The sequence below is a fragment of the Corapipo altera genome, unplaced genomic scaffold (assembly GCF_003945725.1).
Source record: "Corapipo altera isolate COAL_440 unplaced genomic scaffold, ASM394572v1 271, whole genome shotgun sequence".
Taxonomy (NCBI): Eukaryota; Metazoa; Chordata; class Aves; order Passeriformes; family Pipridae; genus Corapipo; species Corapipo altera.
The window spans coordinates 1,532,846-1,549,005 of NW_020884935.1; the positions used below are offsets into that span (position 1 = coordinate 1,532,846).

At 49.7% G+C, this 16,160-nt stretch overlaps 2 protein-coding genes across 2 annotated transcripts in view; both read left to right on the top strand.

The window, feature by feature from the left end:
- VPS53 (VPS53, GARP complex subunit) overlaps positions 1-13,288 on the top strand; it is a 64,419-nt gene extending 51,131 nt beyond the window's left edge. Inside the window, exons 19-22 of the mRNA XM_027660190.1 lie at positions 4,401-4,470; positions 6,789-6,926; positions 9,854-9,958; positions 10,345-13,288. Coding sequence (XP_027515991.1) covers positions 4,401-4,470; positions 6,789-6,926; positions 9,854-9,958; positions 10,345-10,515 — 484 coding nt within the window. The 3' untranslated portion in view covers positions 10,516-13,288. The remainder of the gene's footprint in view (positions 1-4,400; positions 4,471-6,788; positions 6,927-9,853; positions 9,959-10,344) is intronic.
- A 2,665-nt stretch (positions 13,289-15,953) lies between these two features.
- RFLNB (refilin B) overlaps positions 15,954-16,160 on the top strand; it is a 6,287-nt gene continuing 6,080 nt past the window's right edge. Inside the window, exon 1 of the mRNA XM_027660167.1 lies at positions 15,954-16,059. Within this exon, the coding sequence (XP_027515968.1) occupies positions 15,954-16,059 (106 nt within the window). The remainder of the gene's footprint in view (positions 16,060-16,160) is intronic.

The window sequence follows — 16,160 nt, forward strand, 5'->3', positions numbered from 1 at the left end:
GATATCCAAACTGTCTGAAACAAAAATTTGGTTCTTTGGGAAGATACTTTGAGCTCTTCTCTGCTTGCCTGTGGCCAGCTGAGCTTCACATGGCAACACCCCAAGAAAAACCCTCGGGGGGACTCTGCCAGTTGTAGCTGCTGCTTTTGGTGTCGCATGTGACTGCGCCGGTTGACTTGTGAGCAGTGGCGTGCGTGTCATGTGTCACTCTAAAATACCTTAACGTTTCATTCATCTGTAATAAGGTAATCACCCTGAAATAAGCTGGGTGGCCTGGCAGTTACTGTGTGGGTTTGAGACTGGAGCCTCAGCAGGGCGGGATGCAGCAGCTCTCCTGGGAACTGTGAGCTTTCACAGCAGGGAGGCTGGCCTGAGAGTTTCATCCCCCCTCTCTGTCTCGAGGTACTCATTAGTTTGCATTAAGGAGCAGTTACTGATAAATCATATTATGACGTTGCCCATAATCACTGTTTGAAATGCTGTCTCAGTGAAAATTTATTGCATGAACTCCTTCTGTGTGGTTACACTTGAATTTTATATCACGCGGTGGTAAATAAAAAACCCCATTTACTCAGCTGTTCACAGCACACTCTTAATACCTCAGCTTAGTTGCCTCCCTTTTAACTTTATTGCTCAGCACATACCAAGTAAACTCCAGATGAAACACCCAGCTCTCCCATTTGAGAGAGGTTCCTATCTGAGTGCCTTAATCACAGCTTGTTCCATGAGCACAGAAACCACTGCTCCTCTTCAAAACCTTTTTTAAGGCAACTACAGCTCTGATCTACAGCACATTAAAATTAAGACAACAGAACTGAACTCACTGTGCCATGGATCAGGTGTGGAAAGAAAGATTATTTTTGCTGGATCTGTACAACTTGGTGTTAAGGAGAACTTGCCCAGTGATAAGGGAGCACCAATCTCCTCAAAACGCTTTTGCCATTTTAATACAAATATTTGTATTTTTTGAGGCCCTGAATTCTTAGGGAATATGCTGGCCTGCCCACTTTAAATACCTGGCCTTTTGTGTGCCCCACACCACCAAAAATCCTTTTAACAAGCACTATGCCTCTCCATATGTTAATGCCTGTGCCTTTGTGAGCTGCCACTTCTCAGCTCTAATGGATTGTATAAAGCGGGAGTGTTGAGTTACAGGACCACAGGGGAGAAGGCAGCTAAAGTCACTAAATTTAAAACTGCGGGATCCGAGCCAAGTCTAGAAAGAAGAAAAATGGCCATCAGAAATTGCATCAATCCTCTAACCTAATTTGTCATTTTTGCTTTGTTTTGACCCGTGTGCAGCCCTCGCCCCCTCGGGATGGCGAGCAGCAGTCGGCTCCCTGGGAGGCACTGCAGGCAGGGTGGGGGGCTCTGCTCTCACTGCACCTTCTCCTTTGAAATCAAAAACCACAGCAGTGGAGCCGCGGCTGCTACGCTGGGATGTGTTTGGGAAGTCTGTGACCTGACCTCAATGAGGAAGAGATTAGAACTGAGAGACAGGAAAAGCAAACAAGCTCTCCCCCTCGCCAGAGGTGCACCTCCTCCGTTACCAACGGCCAAGCGTGGTGGGTGATGCAGCAGGGTCCTTCCAGGTGCTCCAGCCTAAAAAGTGAGAGGAGTTTGGTGGAAGAAGGTCGTGTTGAGGAGGCTCCTGGAGGTTTCAGGGCTGAGCTCAGCCTGGTCACCATCTTGGAGGGTGGCATAAAGCAAAACTCGCCTCAGCTGCAGTGACTCAGTGACACCAGAATGCTTTGAATGATGTCCTGTCCATCTCCTGTCGGACAGACAGACAGACTGTGGTTGCATGTCTGTCTGCCTCGTTCAGCAGGGCATTGTGTTTGATGCATCATCATTGCAGGGGATTAGGAAAACGCAGGCTTTGGCAGAGCCACTCCTGTTGGATGGGAGCCTCTCAGATGCTGTGGTTTCTGTGCTTTAGGTTCCTCATCTGCCTTGCAATGCTTTATTATTACACTGGGGACTTGTCTGCTTCTATGGAGGGTTTGCTGGGTTCAATTTTATAGCTGAAACTGTAAATGAATTCTGGCATCCAGTCTAGCTGTGAATGTGCAGGGAGTAAAGGCATTCAGAGCACAAACCTCGTGCAGAGCATTAGCACTGAACATGCACGTATTATTCACATCAGGATTGCCTGAGAGCGCCAGGCATCGAGTCCAGCCAAGGCAAGAGGCTCAAGTGCATTTTTCTGTTAAGTGCAACTGCTCTTGATGGTCCCTGCTAGTCAAAAAACTTAAAGAAAAAGGGGGGAAAAAAAATCCAGAGCTGCCTTTGGCTCTTAATGGTTTGTCTTGTCTGTCCTGCTGGAATTGGGAAGCTGTTTCCAATAAGGCAGCGTGAAATAACAGGCATGTGGGGATGGAAGGCCGCTTTACCCCTCTGCACTGCTTGTGGGTGGCCATCCAAAGGGGCCTGGGAATTGTTTCATGGAAGACAGAGTGCTCTCTATATGAGACTGTGTGGTTATGTAGAAAGGAAGATTAAAAAAAAAGAGAGGAGGGGGTCCTTTGGCTGCCGATCTACCCCCCTGCAGAAGGAAAGGCTCACCCTGTTTCTCCTACCCAAGGTGGGCTTTAGCTCCATGCCTGACCTTGCAGAGGGAGGGACAGTTGGACCTACCTGCAAGATCAAAGGTACAATTTATTTCTTGCACTGTTCTGCTAGTAGCGACTGCTGCATCCAGAGCTGCTGGCAATGGATCATTTTCTAGGATCACCTAAGCTCCAGCTGTGCTCAGCACTCTCTAATTGCCCTCTGGGAATTATTTATACACCTGAAAAATGGGCTTTTAAAACAGGTTAAATTTCCACTGTAATGCTTTTGTGCAAGAGGAGACAGGGCTTGTTTTCCTTCTCCTCTTTGTATTTTGTTGCCAAGGTTGTTTCTGTCGTGGCCAAATTCAAAGCTGTTTGAGGCAGGCCAGTAGCTGGTTCTCAACAGTAGTTTGAAATTGTTCTCCTTGACACCTCTCCAGGATAAAATGATTCACTGAGAGAGGTAGTGACTGTCTGAGGGAAGGGGAAGGGAAGAAGCCTTTGCTTGGATGGGCTCTTCCTTGTACCATTTCAGTAGCTTGGCATGTTCCCTGCCTGAGTTACACTTCTGTCATTCTTCCATGAGAAAGGGCAAAAAATTAATGTCCTGGCTTGGAAAACAGGTGGCGGGACAAACAAGATGCTGTTCGTGCTCCTTGCTTTGTGAGGAGGAAACAAATAGCTTAACAGATGCATGGGGGAAGCCATGCTGAATTTAGATCATCATCAACATGAACATTGCCTCATTCAAAGGGACAGAAAACAGACTGACTGATGTGAGCTTAGGACTGAGCCATTAAAGTCTGAGATGTGCCACCAGGTCACGGACAAGGTCCTGGAAACGTGAGCCCTGTAGGCATTCAGCCAAAGGAGGACATGTGAAAGAAGCAGAGTACATTAAAAACAAGGCAGCAGGAGGAAGACAAGCCAGAGTGGTGTGGTCCTGACAGAGGTTGTGTCTCTCATGCTGACCCCTCTCCTCTTGTTCAGCTCCTGAGTTTTCCTGGTGCTGCTCCTTGGTGGAGTAGGTGGGCAGGAGCTTGTCCTGCAGGTGCTCAGCCAGTGCTTCTGCTGGAAGGGAGTATCTGCTTCTCCACTGAGGAATGAAACTCCACCTCAAAACCTAAAATCAAGATGCAAAAAAACTAAAACCAAAGCTGATGCTCTGGAGTACCATGTGGTGGATATTGGGCTTCCATCCTTGCCAAGCTCTCCCTGGTTGGGTAAATGCACCACAGTCATTTTTCTGAGTCTGAAGTCCATGTCAGTAAAACATGGTAATGGTGTTTTCCTTTCCACAAAACTTTTTCTTGTCTTGATTGTGTTGGCCAGGAGCTTCCTGGACAAGTGCCTGTGTGTGAGTGTCCAGGGCCCAGCAGACCTCCAGCTTTGGCTGGACCTCAAGTTCAGTCTGTAATATGCATGTTGTGGAATTACTTATATGCAGTAAAATGTAGGTTCTGGATACAGTCAAGATACTTCCACTTGTGAATAGTGATGCTAATCCTGACATGTTGCTGCTTTTATTATGGACAATAGTTTGTTTGCTTGTTCTTGACCTTGTACTGTAATGCTTCTTATGTAGTTTATAGCAATTTCTTTACCTAGAGTATGTGTGCAACTTCTCAATTAACTTTGAGATTAGTAGGGATTGAAGCAAAAGAATTGTGCCTAGGGTTTGGAATTTTTTTATTTAGTGTACCTAATGTGTGTGGAATTAACTTGGGAACCAGGCACTTGGAGTGTCTCTGTGGAAGCCATCCTGGTTTGGTTTTACCAAACCACAGAAGACTCTGTGACTGCAAATACTCTTATGTAATTGTGTCCTTTTGTATCTCTCCTCTGCAGCTCCTTCATTCCCAAGTTCATTAACCATCTCTTCAAATGCAAACCTATCAGCATGGTGGGTGCAGAACAGGTAAGAACAAGTAGGTGCTTTAGCTGTCATGTTTTATGGCTTTTGAGTTCAAGAAATTGAGGCAGGGACTCTTCATCTCCCACTCCTGCCTATGGACTGGGATCCTGCTTCTCTGTGGGGGTGAGGTTTGGGAGAGGCAGGGTTTCATCTGTCCCCTGCATATGCAACTGCTTCCCTGTGGGCTAAGGAAAAAAAAAAAAAAAGAAAAGAAAGCAGAATCATCCCTAATGGGACTGCCATGAACTTCAAATCAGTGCCTTCAAAGCTGCTTGGGTTTTAGGCATCAAAGATGGTTCTGAGCAGTGTGTGTCTGCAAAATGAAACAGGAGCTTTACATCAAAACCTTCCTCTTCCTTAATGGAAAGCAAATGAGTGAAGCACGGTGCCTGTTCATCTTGTGTGATGAGCAATAACCTAAGAGTGATTAAAGGGAGACTTTTTAAAATAAGCTTCTAAAGTGATTAAGCAGCAGTGGGCTTGTGTCTAATGTTAAAAGGTTTTAACATTCCTGTATTGGAATAACAGGCCCAATTTGCTTCTTCAAAGCAGACTGGGAAAGTTTTTATTAGCCTGATTCCCAGTGAATATATCTCATTAGAAGTGGGACATAGCTTTCTGGGGCTAGGGGTACAGAGGTCTCAGCAGCTGATCTCTGTCTCTCATGTAGGACCCCATTTGCCTTCACATCTTTTGAACCCCCTTGGTCACCCACCACTATCTTTCCATGCCAGTTTCTCCCCTGGTGCAAATGTTGCTGGGGAAGAAGCTTTCCTGGCTTTCCCTGTCCTACACACAGCTTTTCCTGCTGTTTGTTAATAATCATGGTTGAAATCTGGGCATTAGAGTGGTATTTACAGAGGTGTTCAGAGCAGGGAATGATGCCTGTGGGGTTTTGCTTTTTGTGTTTGTCTCTCTGACTTAACAACTCTCTGTCTCAGCGAGCTTTGTTAGTGAGTTAGCGATGCCAGGGACCTGGAATGGATAACAGGGGGGAATGGAGTGAGGGGACAGAGCCTGCGAGGGCTGTGCCTATGGGAAAGGCTGCAGAGTGTGCAGAACTCCTATTAGACATAAGAGAGTTTATGTGGGAAAGATATGAATTCCCCAACCGTGGAAATACCTTCCATCTATGGGATCCCTTGTAGACACAGGAATCCGGCTATGCCAGCGTGAGCTGACAGCGGGCTCCAGCATCCCGGGGTGCATAGAGCTGCTCATTTGTGCTGTGGTTTCCTGGCTTCCCAGGATGAGATTGATTGCATTGGTTCTCCTCATGCAAACCATGAAACAGGCAGCACACAGCAAGGACACGCTGCCGCACATAACGGGGTCCAGATTTGAGCCGGCCTGACCTGCCTCTCCTCCTCTGTGGCTCAGTCCTTTGTGTTCAAACTGAATTCCCACATGTGCTGAAGCCAGGCCACAAATGTTCACATTGTTGTGGTGACTGCCAGGGCTTCTGCAGTGCCCATAATGTTGTGTGTCCCTCCAGAAAGAGCTTCCAGTGGCTCCTGAGGGCCCTTTTTGAGGAAATGCACTGGGTGTGCCGACAGCCCAGTGGGCTCTCACACTCGCTGCTGTGTGAATAAATTGTGCTGCTCTTCCTCTATCTTGATTTCAGCTTTCTGTCCTTCGCTGGTCTTGTCTCTTCTTTGTGCAATCAGAGGAGTGCGGTTATTTGTGGTAATTTTGCTCTAAGAAGCCCTTAGCCACAGCATTTTGTCATCAGACAGTGCTGCTCTGTCTGGGTTCAATTTTCGTGGCTGCTGCTTATTTATCTGCTGGTCTAGTAATAAACAACATCCAGGCTGTATCAGTGTACTGGTGAGTGCAGGATACTGAGCAGCTCTCATTGTAGCTCTGTTGTGTCACAGTTTTTAAGGAAAAAACCCCAATCAAGTGGTTGAGTAAATGCAGAAAACTGGACACTGTGGGTGGCTGGGTGCAGGGGGAAAGCTTGGTGTTAGTTCATTTGCCCTCAGTATCTAAATCATGATAGAGCTACAGGTAATCAAGATTGTTTCACTTTATACTGTCAAGGGGAAGGACTGGAAATCCGTGCCTGATGTGCCAGATGTTGGGCTGCCATAAGTTATTTCCAGTCAGCAGACCAGTGCTCTGTTAAAACCAACTATGGTGCTGATGTGCAGCCACGGGTGATCGTGTCTCCTCAAAGTGTCGTTACGTGGGTAAAAGTCCCAAATACCAGGACTTTTTCCAATGTGAGAAGTGTTAAACTTTTAAGAATATTGGATTATAGCAGCTAATGGATCTTGGTAAAAGGGGCCTGAGTAACAGAGTGTGATTAACTATTGCAGCTGCTGCTGGACACTCACTCTCTGAAGATGGTTCTCCTGGATCTGCCCTCCATTGGGTCCCAAGTGGTGAGGAAGGCTCCTGCCAGCTACACAAAGATAGTGGTGAAAGGCATGACTCGGGCTGAAATGATCCTGAAGGTAACTCAAGACTTTTGATAACCTGCCAGCCAGACTGCTGGACTGGGAATCGGAGCGAGCAAATTCCAGGGGGCCCTTCCCTTGAATGCAGCAATCTGCAATTGCACATGAACGTATGCGAGCTCGTCCGGGTGCGCTGCCAGCTGTTCTGCAGAACTGGCTCACTCGCCTTGGGTTTGCCCCCACTCTCCTTTAGTATCACATTGTGAGTTTTCATCCTCATTTTTCAAGGTAACCAAGGGCTCAAGTTCTGCTTACTACGAGAGTTGGGGCACCAGGTTCCCTCAGGAGCTTGTGAAAATCGGAGCTAGCATCCGTGTCTGCCTCAGGGCAAGCCCTGGAGTTCAGGTTACTCCAGGCCTTTGTGCAGACTCCGTCACGCAGGGGAGCCAATCACGCAGGGGAGCCAAGCCGTGCTTGAGTCACCTGTTTACTGTCTAGTGCAACAGCCAGTGCAAACATGTCTGAGTTACTGTATTCACCAGAGCCCTTTTTCATTTTCCAGACCTGGTGCCTGGAAAATGACCCAAAAGCAGTGTGTTGTCTTCGTAAAAAGTAACAAGCAAAGCAATCTCCCCTTCCCAACTGGTGCTGGAGTAAGAAGTTAGGTTTGGTCCCAGGAGAAGCCACGGAAGCTGTACAGTTGTACCCTCCTGGGTGATGGGATTGTCCCCTGCTCACCAGCAATGCTGTGAAGACATTCCTGTGAGGGAATTAGTGGCACCTGGGGTCAGGCAAGACAAGCAGCTGCCAGCCAGAGCCTCCTGTAAACTGCAGCCAAGGCAAGGGGGGGTGAGGAGCCCGAGCTCTCAGTGTTCCCCTGCTGCTCAGTGTGGCTTTGCTCCCATGCCCATGGTAATGTCACAGCTGAGTTTGCCTTCTGAATTCAGAAATGAGTTCTCCACTTTCATGCCTTTGGAGTAGGATGACTGAGATGTTAGTAAATACATTAAAATAAGTGTAAATTTTCATAGAAATGACCTGAAGAAAAATACCCTGGTTGTGCTAATGGGAGCAGAGAAGGTCGGTGCCTGTTACATACAGAAACAGATCTTTCCTTGGAGTTTGTATGTGAATCAGAAAAGTAATGGAGTTAATTTGTCTGCCCTTAGCATCCCACTGGCTTCATTGAGATGGAGATGAAAGCAGTACAGAGAGTGCCTGGGGCAGGGAGTGCAGGCTGTGGAGTGCTGCTGTCCCCAGGCTGTGCAGCAGCAGTGGCATTGCTGTGTCAGACATCCCGTGCTGGCCCTGCTGCTGCACAAAGCACGTCTGGTCCCAAGTGAGGGCTCTGTGTCAGTGTAACTAGAAATCAAGCAGCGATACCCTCATGGCACTGGGTGCTCCACAGAGCCCTGTGGGATCAGTGGGGATGGGGCTGAAGGGTCGTGTGGGGCAGGTTGGTTAATTGTTGTGGCTGAATAGATCCCTTTGAGCCTTGGTAACCCACACACAGCATTTGGAGCTGGTGCCAGCACCAATCTCTTGGGTTTGGGAGAGAAGAAAAGGCCTCAGAAGTGCCTGCTCCTGGTGGACCACCAGTATTTCTGCAGAAGGTTTCCTTGCAGGAGCCCAGAGCTCACTGGTCATCATATGCTTCTCTTGCATACAACAATACTACCAATGCAATTATGTGCCCAGTCTTGTACTGGAGCAGCTAACTCAGAAGAATCACTAAGAATCACTGAGCTCATGGATGGCACGAACAAATTCATTCAGCTGAGCCCCCCAAAGCTCAGATGCAAGGGGGGAGGAGGGTGTCAGGGCGTGCACATCCCGCAGAGCTCTTTCCCTTCCCCTCTGGCTATGGTCTCTGAAGTTCCAGCTTTTCATCTTGGCAGAAGATTTTTACAAGGGCTGTAAATTAAGGATTTATAAGTGTATACATGGCTGTGATGTTTCATTGGTCTGAAGTGCAGGGAAAGAAAGAAATGTCTCAGTGACAGAATACACTGTGGGGTGAGCTGGGTCAATGGAAACATATGGAAATGTTTTTGGAGACAGGGAAGAGTCTGGTCTTGTTCTGTTTCTGCCCTGTGTGTGTGCATGCATTTACACACACACACACACACACACATTTTTCCCCAAAAAGATGGTTTTGCTGCCCAGCATTATCAAAAGATGTGTTCTCTGTGGAGCTCGCTGCTTATGTAAGGAAAGCACACCAATGAGGGATCATCTTTCCAGCTTTGAGGCTATTTTGATTTTTTTCCTGACTTCTGCTGCTCCTCCTCGGCAGATGCCAGTGAGGGGTTCCCACACAGCATCCCAGTCTCTCCAGAGTGTATGAGAGGAGCTGCACCCAAAGGACAGAGTGGCTGTGTGTGGCCCTGCTCAGCCATCGAGTGACATGTCAGCAGCAGCAGGACTGCAGGGCAAGGAGCTCTGGCCCACTCTGGGGATGGAGTGACCACAGTGTTGTCACATTCCCTGTGACATGCTGCCTGTCCTGCCTCCAGGCAGAAGGGAGTGAGAGGGACACACAGCCAAAGTGAGGGTCTGGACTGCATCCAGGCTGCCTGATCTCTGGGGACTTTCTGAGTGTCACCACCAGCACTGCCTTTGTCCCCTGAGCGACTCCCCAGCTTGTCTTCCCCATGCAACAAGATAAAATCATGATCTTTGACAATATGCCAGTGCCTGCCAGTCCACAGGCCACAAAGTCCTGCTGCTCTCTGAAACATGATGCACAGGCCCTTGGCTCCAAGCACTGCTGTGCTAAAAGAGACCTGTCCTCCTCCCTGCTCCGTACTCTGCTTCTCCTCACTCGCCCTTATCTCTCTTACTAGCAGCACATGCAGCCTCTTTCTTGCTCCTTAAGCATTTTATTCTAGGAGCCAGTCCTGCTGTCACTCCTTGCCCGAGTTGACTGAGCACTGGCTTTAACTCATATTATTTGTCTGATCTCTTTTTTCTTGCCTTGGCAGGTGGTGATGGCTCCACATGAACCCCCAGTTGTGTTTGTTGACAATTACATCAAGCTCCTCGCTGACTGCAGCACTGACACATTCCAGAAGATACTTGACATGAAGGTTAGAATCTGTCCAGAGCTTCTGCTCATCCTTTAATGCTGCAATGAAATCGTTGGTGACTTTGTTTCAGTAGCAATACAGAGGGGCTTGGGGGTGGGAAAAGCACTGTAAGGCTTCTGTAATCTGAAAGTGTGTAGAGTAGAGTTACTGAAGAAAACTGAGCTGCTGAAGAAAAGCTTTTCAGTTCACTTCACATGCTCCTGCCTGCTCTGGCTCCTGGGGCTGAGCTCAGTTGTCTCAGGATCATCCGGAGGTCTTTGTGCAGCTCTTGGTGGGTGAACAAAGTTGAGCTTTGAAATGGGCTCTCCTGCAGCTACTCCCACGCACATCCACTCCCAGATCAATGAATCCTCACCTCCTCGCTTCCCTGTGCTTTGCTCCTGCAGGGCCTGAAGAGGAGTGAGCAGAGCAGCATGCTGGACCTCTTCCGCCTGCGCCTCCCCGCTCCTCCCCCCGGCGGGGACAGCACGGGCTCCCTGTCGCTGAGCGCTCCAACACCCGAGCAGGAATCCTCTCGGATACGGAAACTGGAGAAACTCATCAAAAAAAGACTCTGAGCGAGCAGAAGGAAACTCCGCTGCTCAGGACGGGCTGCAGTGAGTGGGAGCTTGTCAGGCTTGTGATTTACAGTGTGCTGCTGGAAAACCCGTGTCCCGTCACTCCCCACCCCTGTGATCTCTTCACCATCGAATACTGTGATGCTTTCAGACCAAGGAAGAATCTGACCAAGGTGTTTGTCCTTGGCTTAGCAGGAGCGAAACCCAGGACGTTGTCAGGTCCACGTGGTGGAGAAAATAGAGGTATCTGGAAGTCAGGAGCTACAGAAACAGTTTAGGTGGACTCAGAGAATGTCTGGCTGTGATACACTTGGTGTCACAGCTTTTGTCCTGGCTGAGCTCCTGCTGCAGCACTGAGGATTTTGCCTGAGAGTTCTGTGTTATTGCTTACTCCCTGCTGCAGAGCTGTTCCTTTGATAGATTATTTATTAGGGGTGAACCAACCCCGTACCATCACCACCACCAAAAAACCCCAACCCTTTGACAGCTGGAATCCAGGCATCTGCAGCTCCGCTGGCTCAATGAGATGCCCAGGAGAGAACCCCGAAGCAGATTTTCCTGCTGCTCCCAGGACGGGCACGCACAAAGCACCATGAAACAGCAAGTCAAATCCTTTTCAGAACAAGGGGAAAGGGCTGAATTAATGCCTTCTGCACCTTGGCAAACCTCCTGCCAGCCCAGCCGGCAGCCTGGGTCGCTGTTACAGTTTAAAGGCCAAACAGGACATCTGCAGAGCCCGGCTCCAGCTGCTTGTTATTTCTCTGGCGTGTGCTGGGCTCGCCCGCTGTCCCTGATGGGAGTTCCCATCCGGCATCTCTCCCTCTCTCCACAAAGAGCCCTTCATGGAGCAAGTGTCAAACAGCACCAGCCCCTTGTTCTCACACCACCCGGTGTGTCCTGAGCAGGGGTGTGCCCCTTTGGCACCTTCACTGCCCTGCAAGGAGAGGTGTTGGAAATGTTGGCTCTAACAGGGAGCCAGAGCTGCTTCCTGGGACAGGAGCCTTGCACCAGCCTCAGCCTTCAAGGCCCTTCCTCTCCTCCTCGGCTTCTGAGCTTCAGCTTGCACCAGTGCAGAGAGGAGGAGAACCAGGGGTGAAATATTTTGGATAACCCAGGCCCCTCTTCCTGGGGCCCAGCTCCTGGCTCCCAGCCACAAAGCCAGTGTGGAGCAGGGGTGTGGATGCTTCCTCACGGAGTCTCCATTCAGGGAGGCATCACCTTGTTGTTAGCACTGCTGGATTTCTTCCCAGATTCCCCTGTACCCTGTTTGGAGGACTTTGAAGGCATATGCCCAAGGATTGAATCCCGTGGGGGTGTAGGGGCAGATCAACCAGTCGTGCCTGTGTTATTTAACTCAAGCTTCACTTGCATGTGCAGGAAAGAGAAGTCCTGTACCAGTTTGCTGGGTGAGGAAAGGACCATGCTGTCAGATGCCTTCCTGGGAGGGTCTGTTTCCCACCAGGGCAAGTTTGGGCCTTAGGACTGTATTTATTACGGGCTGTGTTCACAGGGGTTGTAATACTCACTGCTGCACATCAGGGAGGGGGGATTAGACTCCAGGCATATGAGCTCCATCCACCCAAACCCAGATTTTCACTGGGATGAGGGAGGAAGTGAAAGGAGAAATCCTTGAGTAAGGCAAAACCTGAGCTCATGCTGTTTGTGCATCAAACATGATGCACAGACATGAGCCCTCTTGAGCATGGGCTGCTCCCCATGGCTATGGGAGGGCAAATTCGGTGCCTGGTTGGTAAAATCCCGTCCTCCCTTTGCACAGCAGCAGGTGAGTGTATGTGAACAGGCAGGATTTGGTCACAGAGTTCAAGCAGAAGGAGTAAACCCACAGAGATGCAACCCTCACCAGTCAGGTTTTGTAATGCTGCTCAGACCCAGCTGCTGCTGCAGCAGGGTGTGCACTAACAAGTATGTTAAAAAAACTCTTCAGGGTGTATTTTCAGGGGTCCCCAGGCTTGGCCCTGGCTGTGTGGGAGCTCAGCTGCAGGGCACAGTCCCTCCAGAGCAGCAGTAACAGCACCTGTGGGGAGGGACAGCAGTTTCTCATCACTCCAGTTTTACAAACCTGCTGTTGCCTCGTTTATTTCCTCTTCTGATTTCACACTGGCTGACAAAAGAAGGAACGGTTCGAAAGCACGTCAGGGCTCTGAACAGCTGTTCCCCAAGGACAGATTATCTCAAGGTGCATGTGCAGGATGGCTCATGTGTTATCACTTTGCATAGCCAGGGAGGAGGGAACATGGGTTTGCAGAGATTCATTATTCCCAGGGGGGGATGAATAATTTATTTTAGATGAATTTGTCTTTGCTTTTTCTAAGGATAAGGCTCTAACTAAATTATGAATAGCTGAAGACAATGTTGAAGTTATCATTGCGGGTCTTTCCCAAAGGCTTCCCCTGTTTCATTCTCTGCACTTCATTCTGTAGATAAGAGGAAATAAAAGGAGAAATGAATTTTTAGTTTCAGCCTTTGAAGAATGCTACAGGGCTGAGTGTTCAGAGTTCCACTTTTAGAGAGCAAATCCACAGTTTTCTGCTTTCATTGTAAGGGTTTTGTGCCCCTGGCTCTTGGGTGTTTATCAGATTTGGCAGGTCTCTATGTGTGTGTTTGCTCTTTGGGTTTTACATCTCTGGGGAATAAAGGATGATTATTTGTTTTCTGTATAAAATGCCACTTTTTATGGTTTCGGGCCAAAGTGTAGTTCTGGCTGTATGTCGGGGTGTGACACTTAAATGAATTAAATGGTTACTGATGTTCACTGCTGGGTGTTTTCTGTACTGCTGCCACACAGCAAACCCCAGTGGCCGGGAGGGACCTCACCCAAAGACACCCCTTCTGTCTGCCTTGCTCGCTCCTGCAGCTCCTCTCTTCTGCCTTTTCCACCCTCTGCCATTCCAGCAGTGTCGGCAGGAGCTCCCCATGTGGGCGGTTCATCACAACTGACCTTGTGCCCCTAAATAATCACATCATTTCTGGTGACTGTGGCTGCAGCAGAGATTTCTGAGACCTCCTAATTTTTCCCTTGAAACTGATTAATAGGTAGTGCCTTTTTCCACGCGCTGCATGACGCTGGAGCCGTTTCTTTCGCTTGGAGAATTAATGACTCATTTGCTTTTCTCCTGCCGGTCCTACCCCCTCCGCCCTTGGGCAGGAGCAGCCTGCGCTGGGCGACGGGTGTTTATTTCTTTCACCAGATTTACAGCCGGGATTTCGAGCATCCCAGTGACGATGTCCAAGCCTCCACGAGCCTTTCCTTGGCTCGTGGCTCGGCCATCCATGAGGGCGGTGGCGGCAGGGCTGTAAAAGCTGATCAGACCTCAGCCACTCCAGCGATGTGCCGTCAGCGTTCATCCCTGAGCCGGACCACTCCCAGGGCTCCCGTCAATCCCAGGGCTTGGCACAAGCTCGCCGTGAGCACAACTCCTCTGTGCCACAGGGAGCGGCCTGGCATTTCCCATCGGTTGGAAATAACTTTCCATCGTTGTCAAATAACGTGGGATCCTCTTGATTTGCTTCTCCCGGTGACGGCCCCCGGGGTGTCTGTGCTTCAGGTGCTTATCGAGCTGAGCGCTCCTGGCCCGGTGGAAAGTCCTTTATGGAAGGAGGATCCTGATAAGAGACTCTTATCTGCCCTGTCCCACCTGTGCGTGGGCAGTTAAAAAGTAAATAATGTGGACAAACTGGCTGCGATGTACAGACAGAGGAAAAGATTTCCAATGTCAGCAGGGATGGCACAGATCGGTACAGTTTGAGAGGCTTTCCAAGAGGGCAGAGTACACATCCTGAAAAGCAGAGCCCCTGTACACAGTGACTCAGTGGTAGGAGAGTTATCAAGCAGTTAAAATTCTGGTTAAACATTCCCTTTTCATCCTGGCAGGCGGATTTGCAGATCTGGATGTTGCTGCTGTGGGAGATCCTCGGGTGGGCAGAGCCCCCACGGCTGCTCAAACACCTCCATTCACCTGCCAAGTCCAGAAATGAGAGCCTGGAAGGGCACAAAAAATTGTCCTTTGTGTCAAGCCATGCCAGAGTGGGAGGTTTTTTGCTAGTAAATAAGAAGGAGAAAGACTTCCAGAAGCCTGTGGGGCTCTGCTCATCCCACAGGCACGGCTGGCTGCAGCCTCATGCAGCTCCCCAGGCTCTGAGAGCCCTCTCATTCAGACCCTGATCCCCACGGGAGCAGCTGTGGGGACACCCACAGCCCTTGGAGGTGACTGCTGGAATGTGCCACAAGTTCCCTCCCTTCTTAATTGCACTTAGTGGGTTGTTGGCAGTGCAGGTTTTCACCCAGGAGCTGCACAGCAGCTCTGAAATCATTATTGTGTTCATCTGGAAACTGCTCCAGTGCCTTCTGAGGCGTCTAATTTCATAAAGGGCTTTTATGGGAAATTTTGGAGCCAGGAGTGGTCAGCTTTCCCATTGTTTGCAGAGCCCAGCATCTCTTTTTTGGGGATACATTTAAATCAAAAGAAAGAAAACACCTGTCCAGCACATTTGCTCAGACTCCAAAAATCTCAGTCAAAATTTTTAATGTTCTTTTTCTTTCCATCTGCATTTTTCAGCGAAGACAAACAGCCTCATAGTATTTCTTCAAAGGAATGTAAATTCCTTGAGGAAGTCTCCGGAGTTCCCAGCACTGCATAGCTGCAAACCACAGACGCCTACGGCTGAAAGTTCTGCTCTGCTTTTAATTTCGGGGCAGGGAAGGAATTTTTTTTTCAGAGGTTTGGGTTCACTTGTGCTGGGCCCGTCAGGCCAGACTGCTGGTTTCTGCACAGGGGAGTGTTGACTTTGGCCAGCTGCAGACAGTTCTTTCCCTCCACAAGAGTATTCCCCCACCGAATCTGATGACACGGCGCAATTATTTCATTAGGATTTTCCAAAAAAGGTTCCCTCGGTCTCCTCCAGTGCTAGAAAGGCCTTTTCCTTCTGTTCTCTTATTTCGGCTTCGGCAGCTTTGCCTGAAAAATGCAATTAGGGAAGGCAGCACTGCTGCCTGAGTCTGAGTCCCTGGGAGGGGGAAGTGAGAAAGAGCAGCCTGAAGGGAAAATTTTGGGGGTTTAACTAGGCTGCCAAAACCTCCTGCAGACCCCTGCTGTTGGGGAAAGCACCACTGGAGGTGGGGACAGCCCAGCAGGGTCTGGCAGCTCTTTCAGTGCTCCACAAAATCCGTGCTGGCACAGGAAAGGGCAAGGCATTGGGACAGTTGGACCAGGGATGCGTTGGGGCTGGTTTCACAGAATCGCGTAGGTTGGAAAAAAACCTCTTGAGATCATCGAGGCCAACCTCTGAACACCACCTGGTCACTGGCACTGAGTGCCACGTCCCGTCCTCCCTTAAACACCTCATGGGACGGTGACCCCACACCACCTCCCTGGGCAGCCCGTTCCAATGCCTAATTCCACACGGCTGGGGACGGAGCGATGGGGCAGGGATGCAGGACGGGGGGACGGGGATGGAGGCACCGGGAGGGCAGGGACACTGGGAAGACAGGGGAGCGCGAGGAGAACGGGGGCCCCGGGAAGACCGGTAGAACTGGGAGGACGGGGGGGCAACCTGGAGGACGGGGGTAAGCGGGAGCACAGGGAGAAACCGGTACACCGGTGGGACGGGGGCACTGGTGGGACACG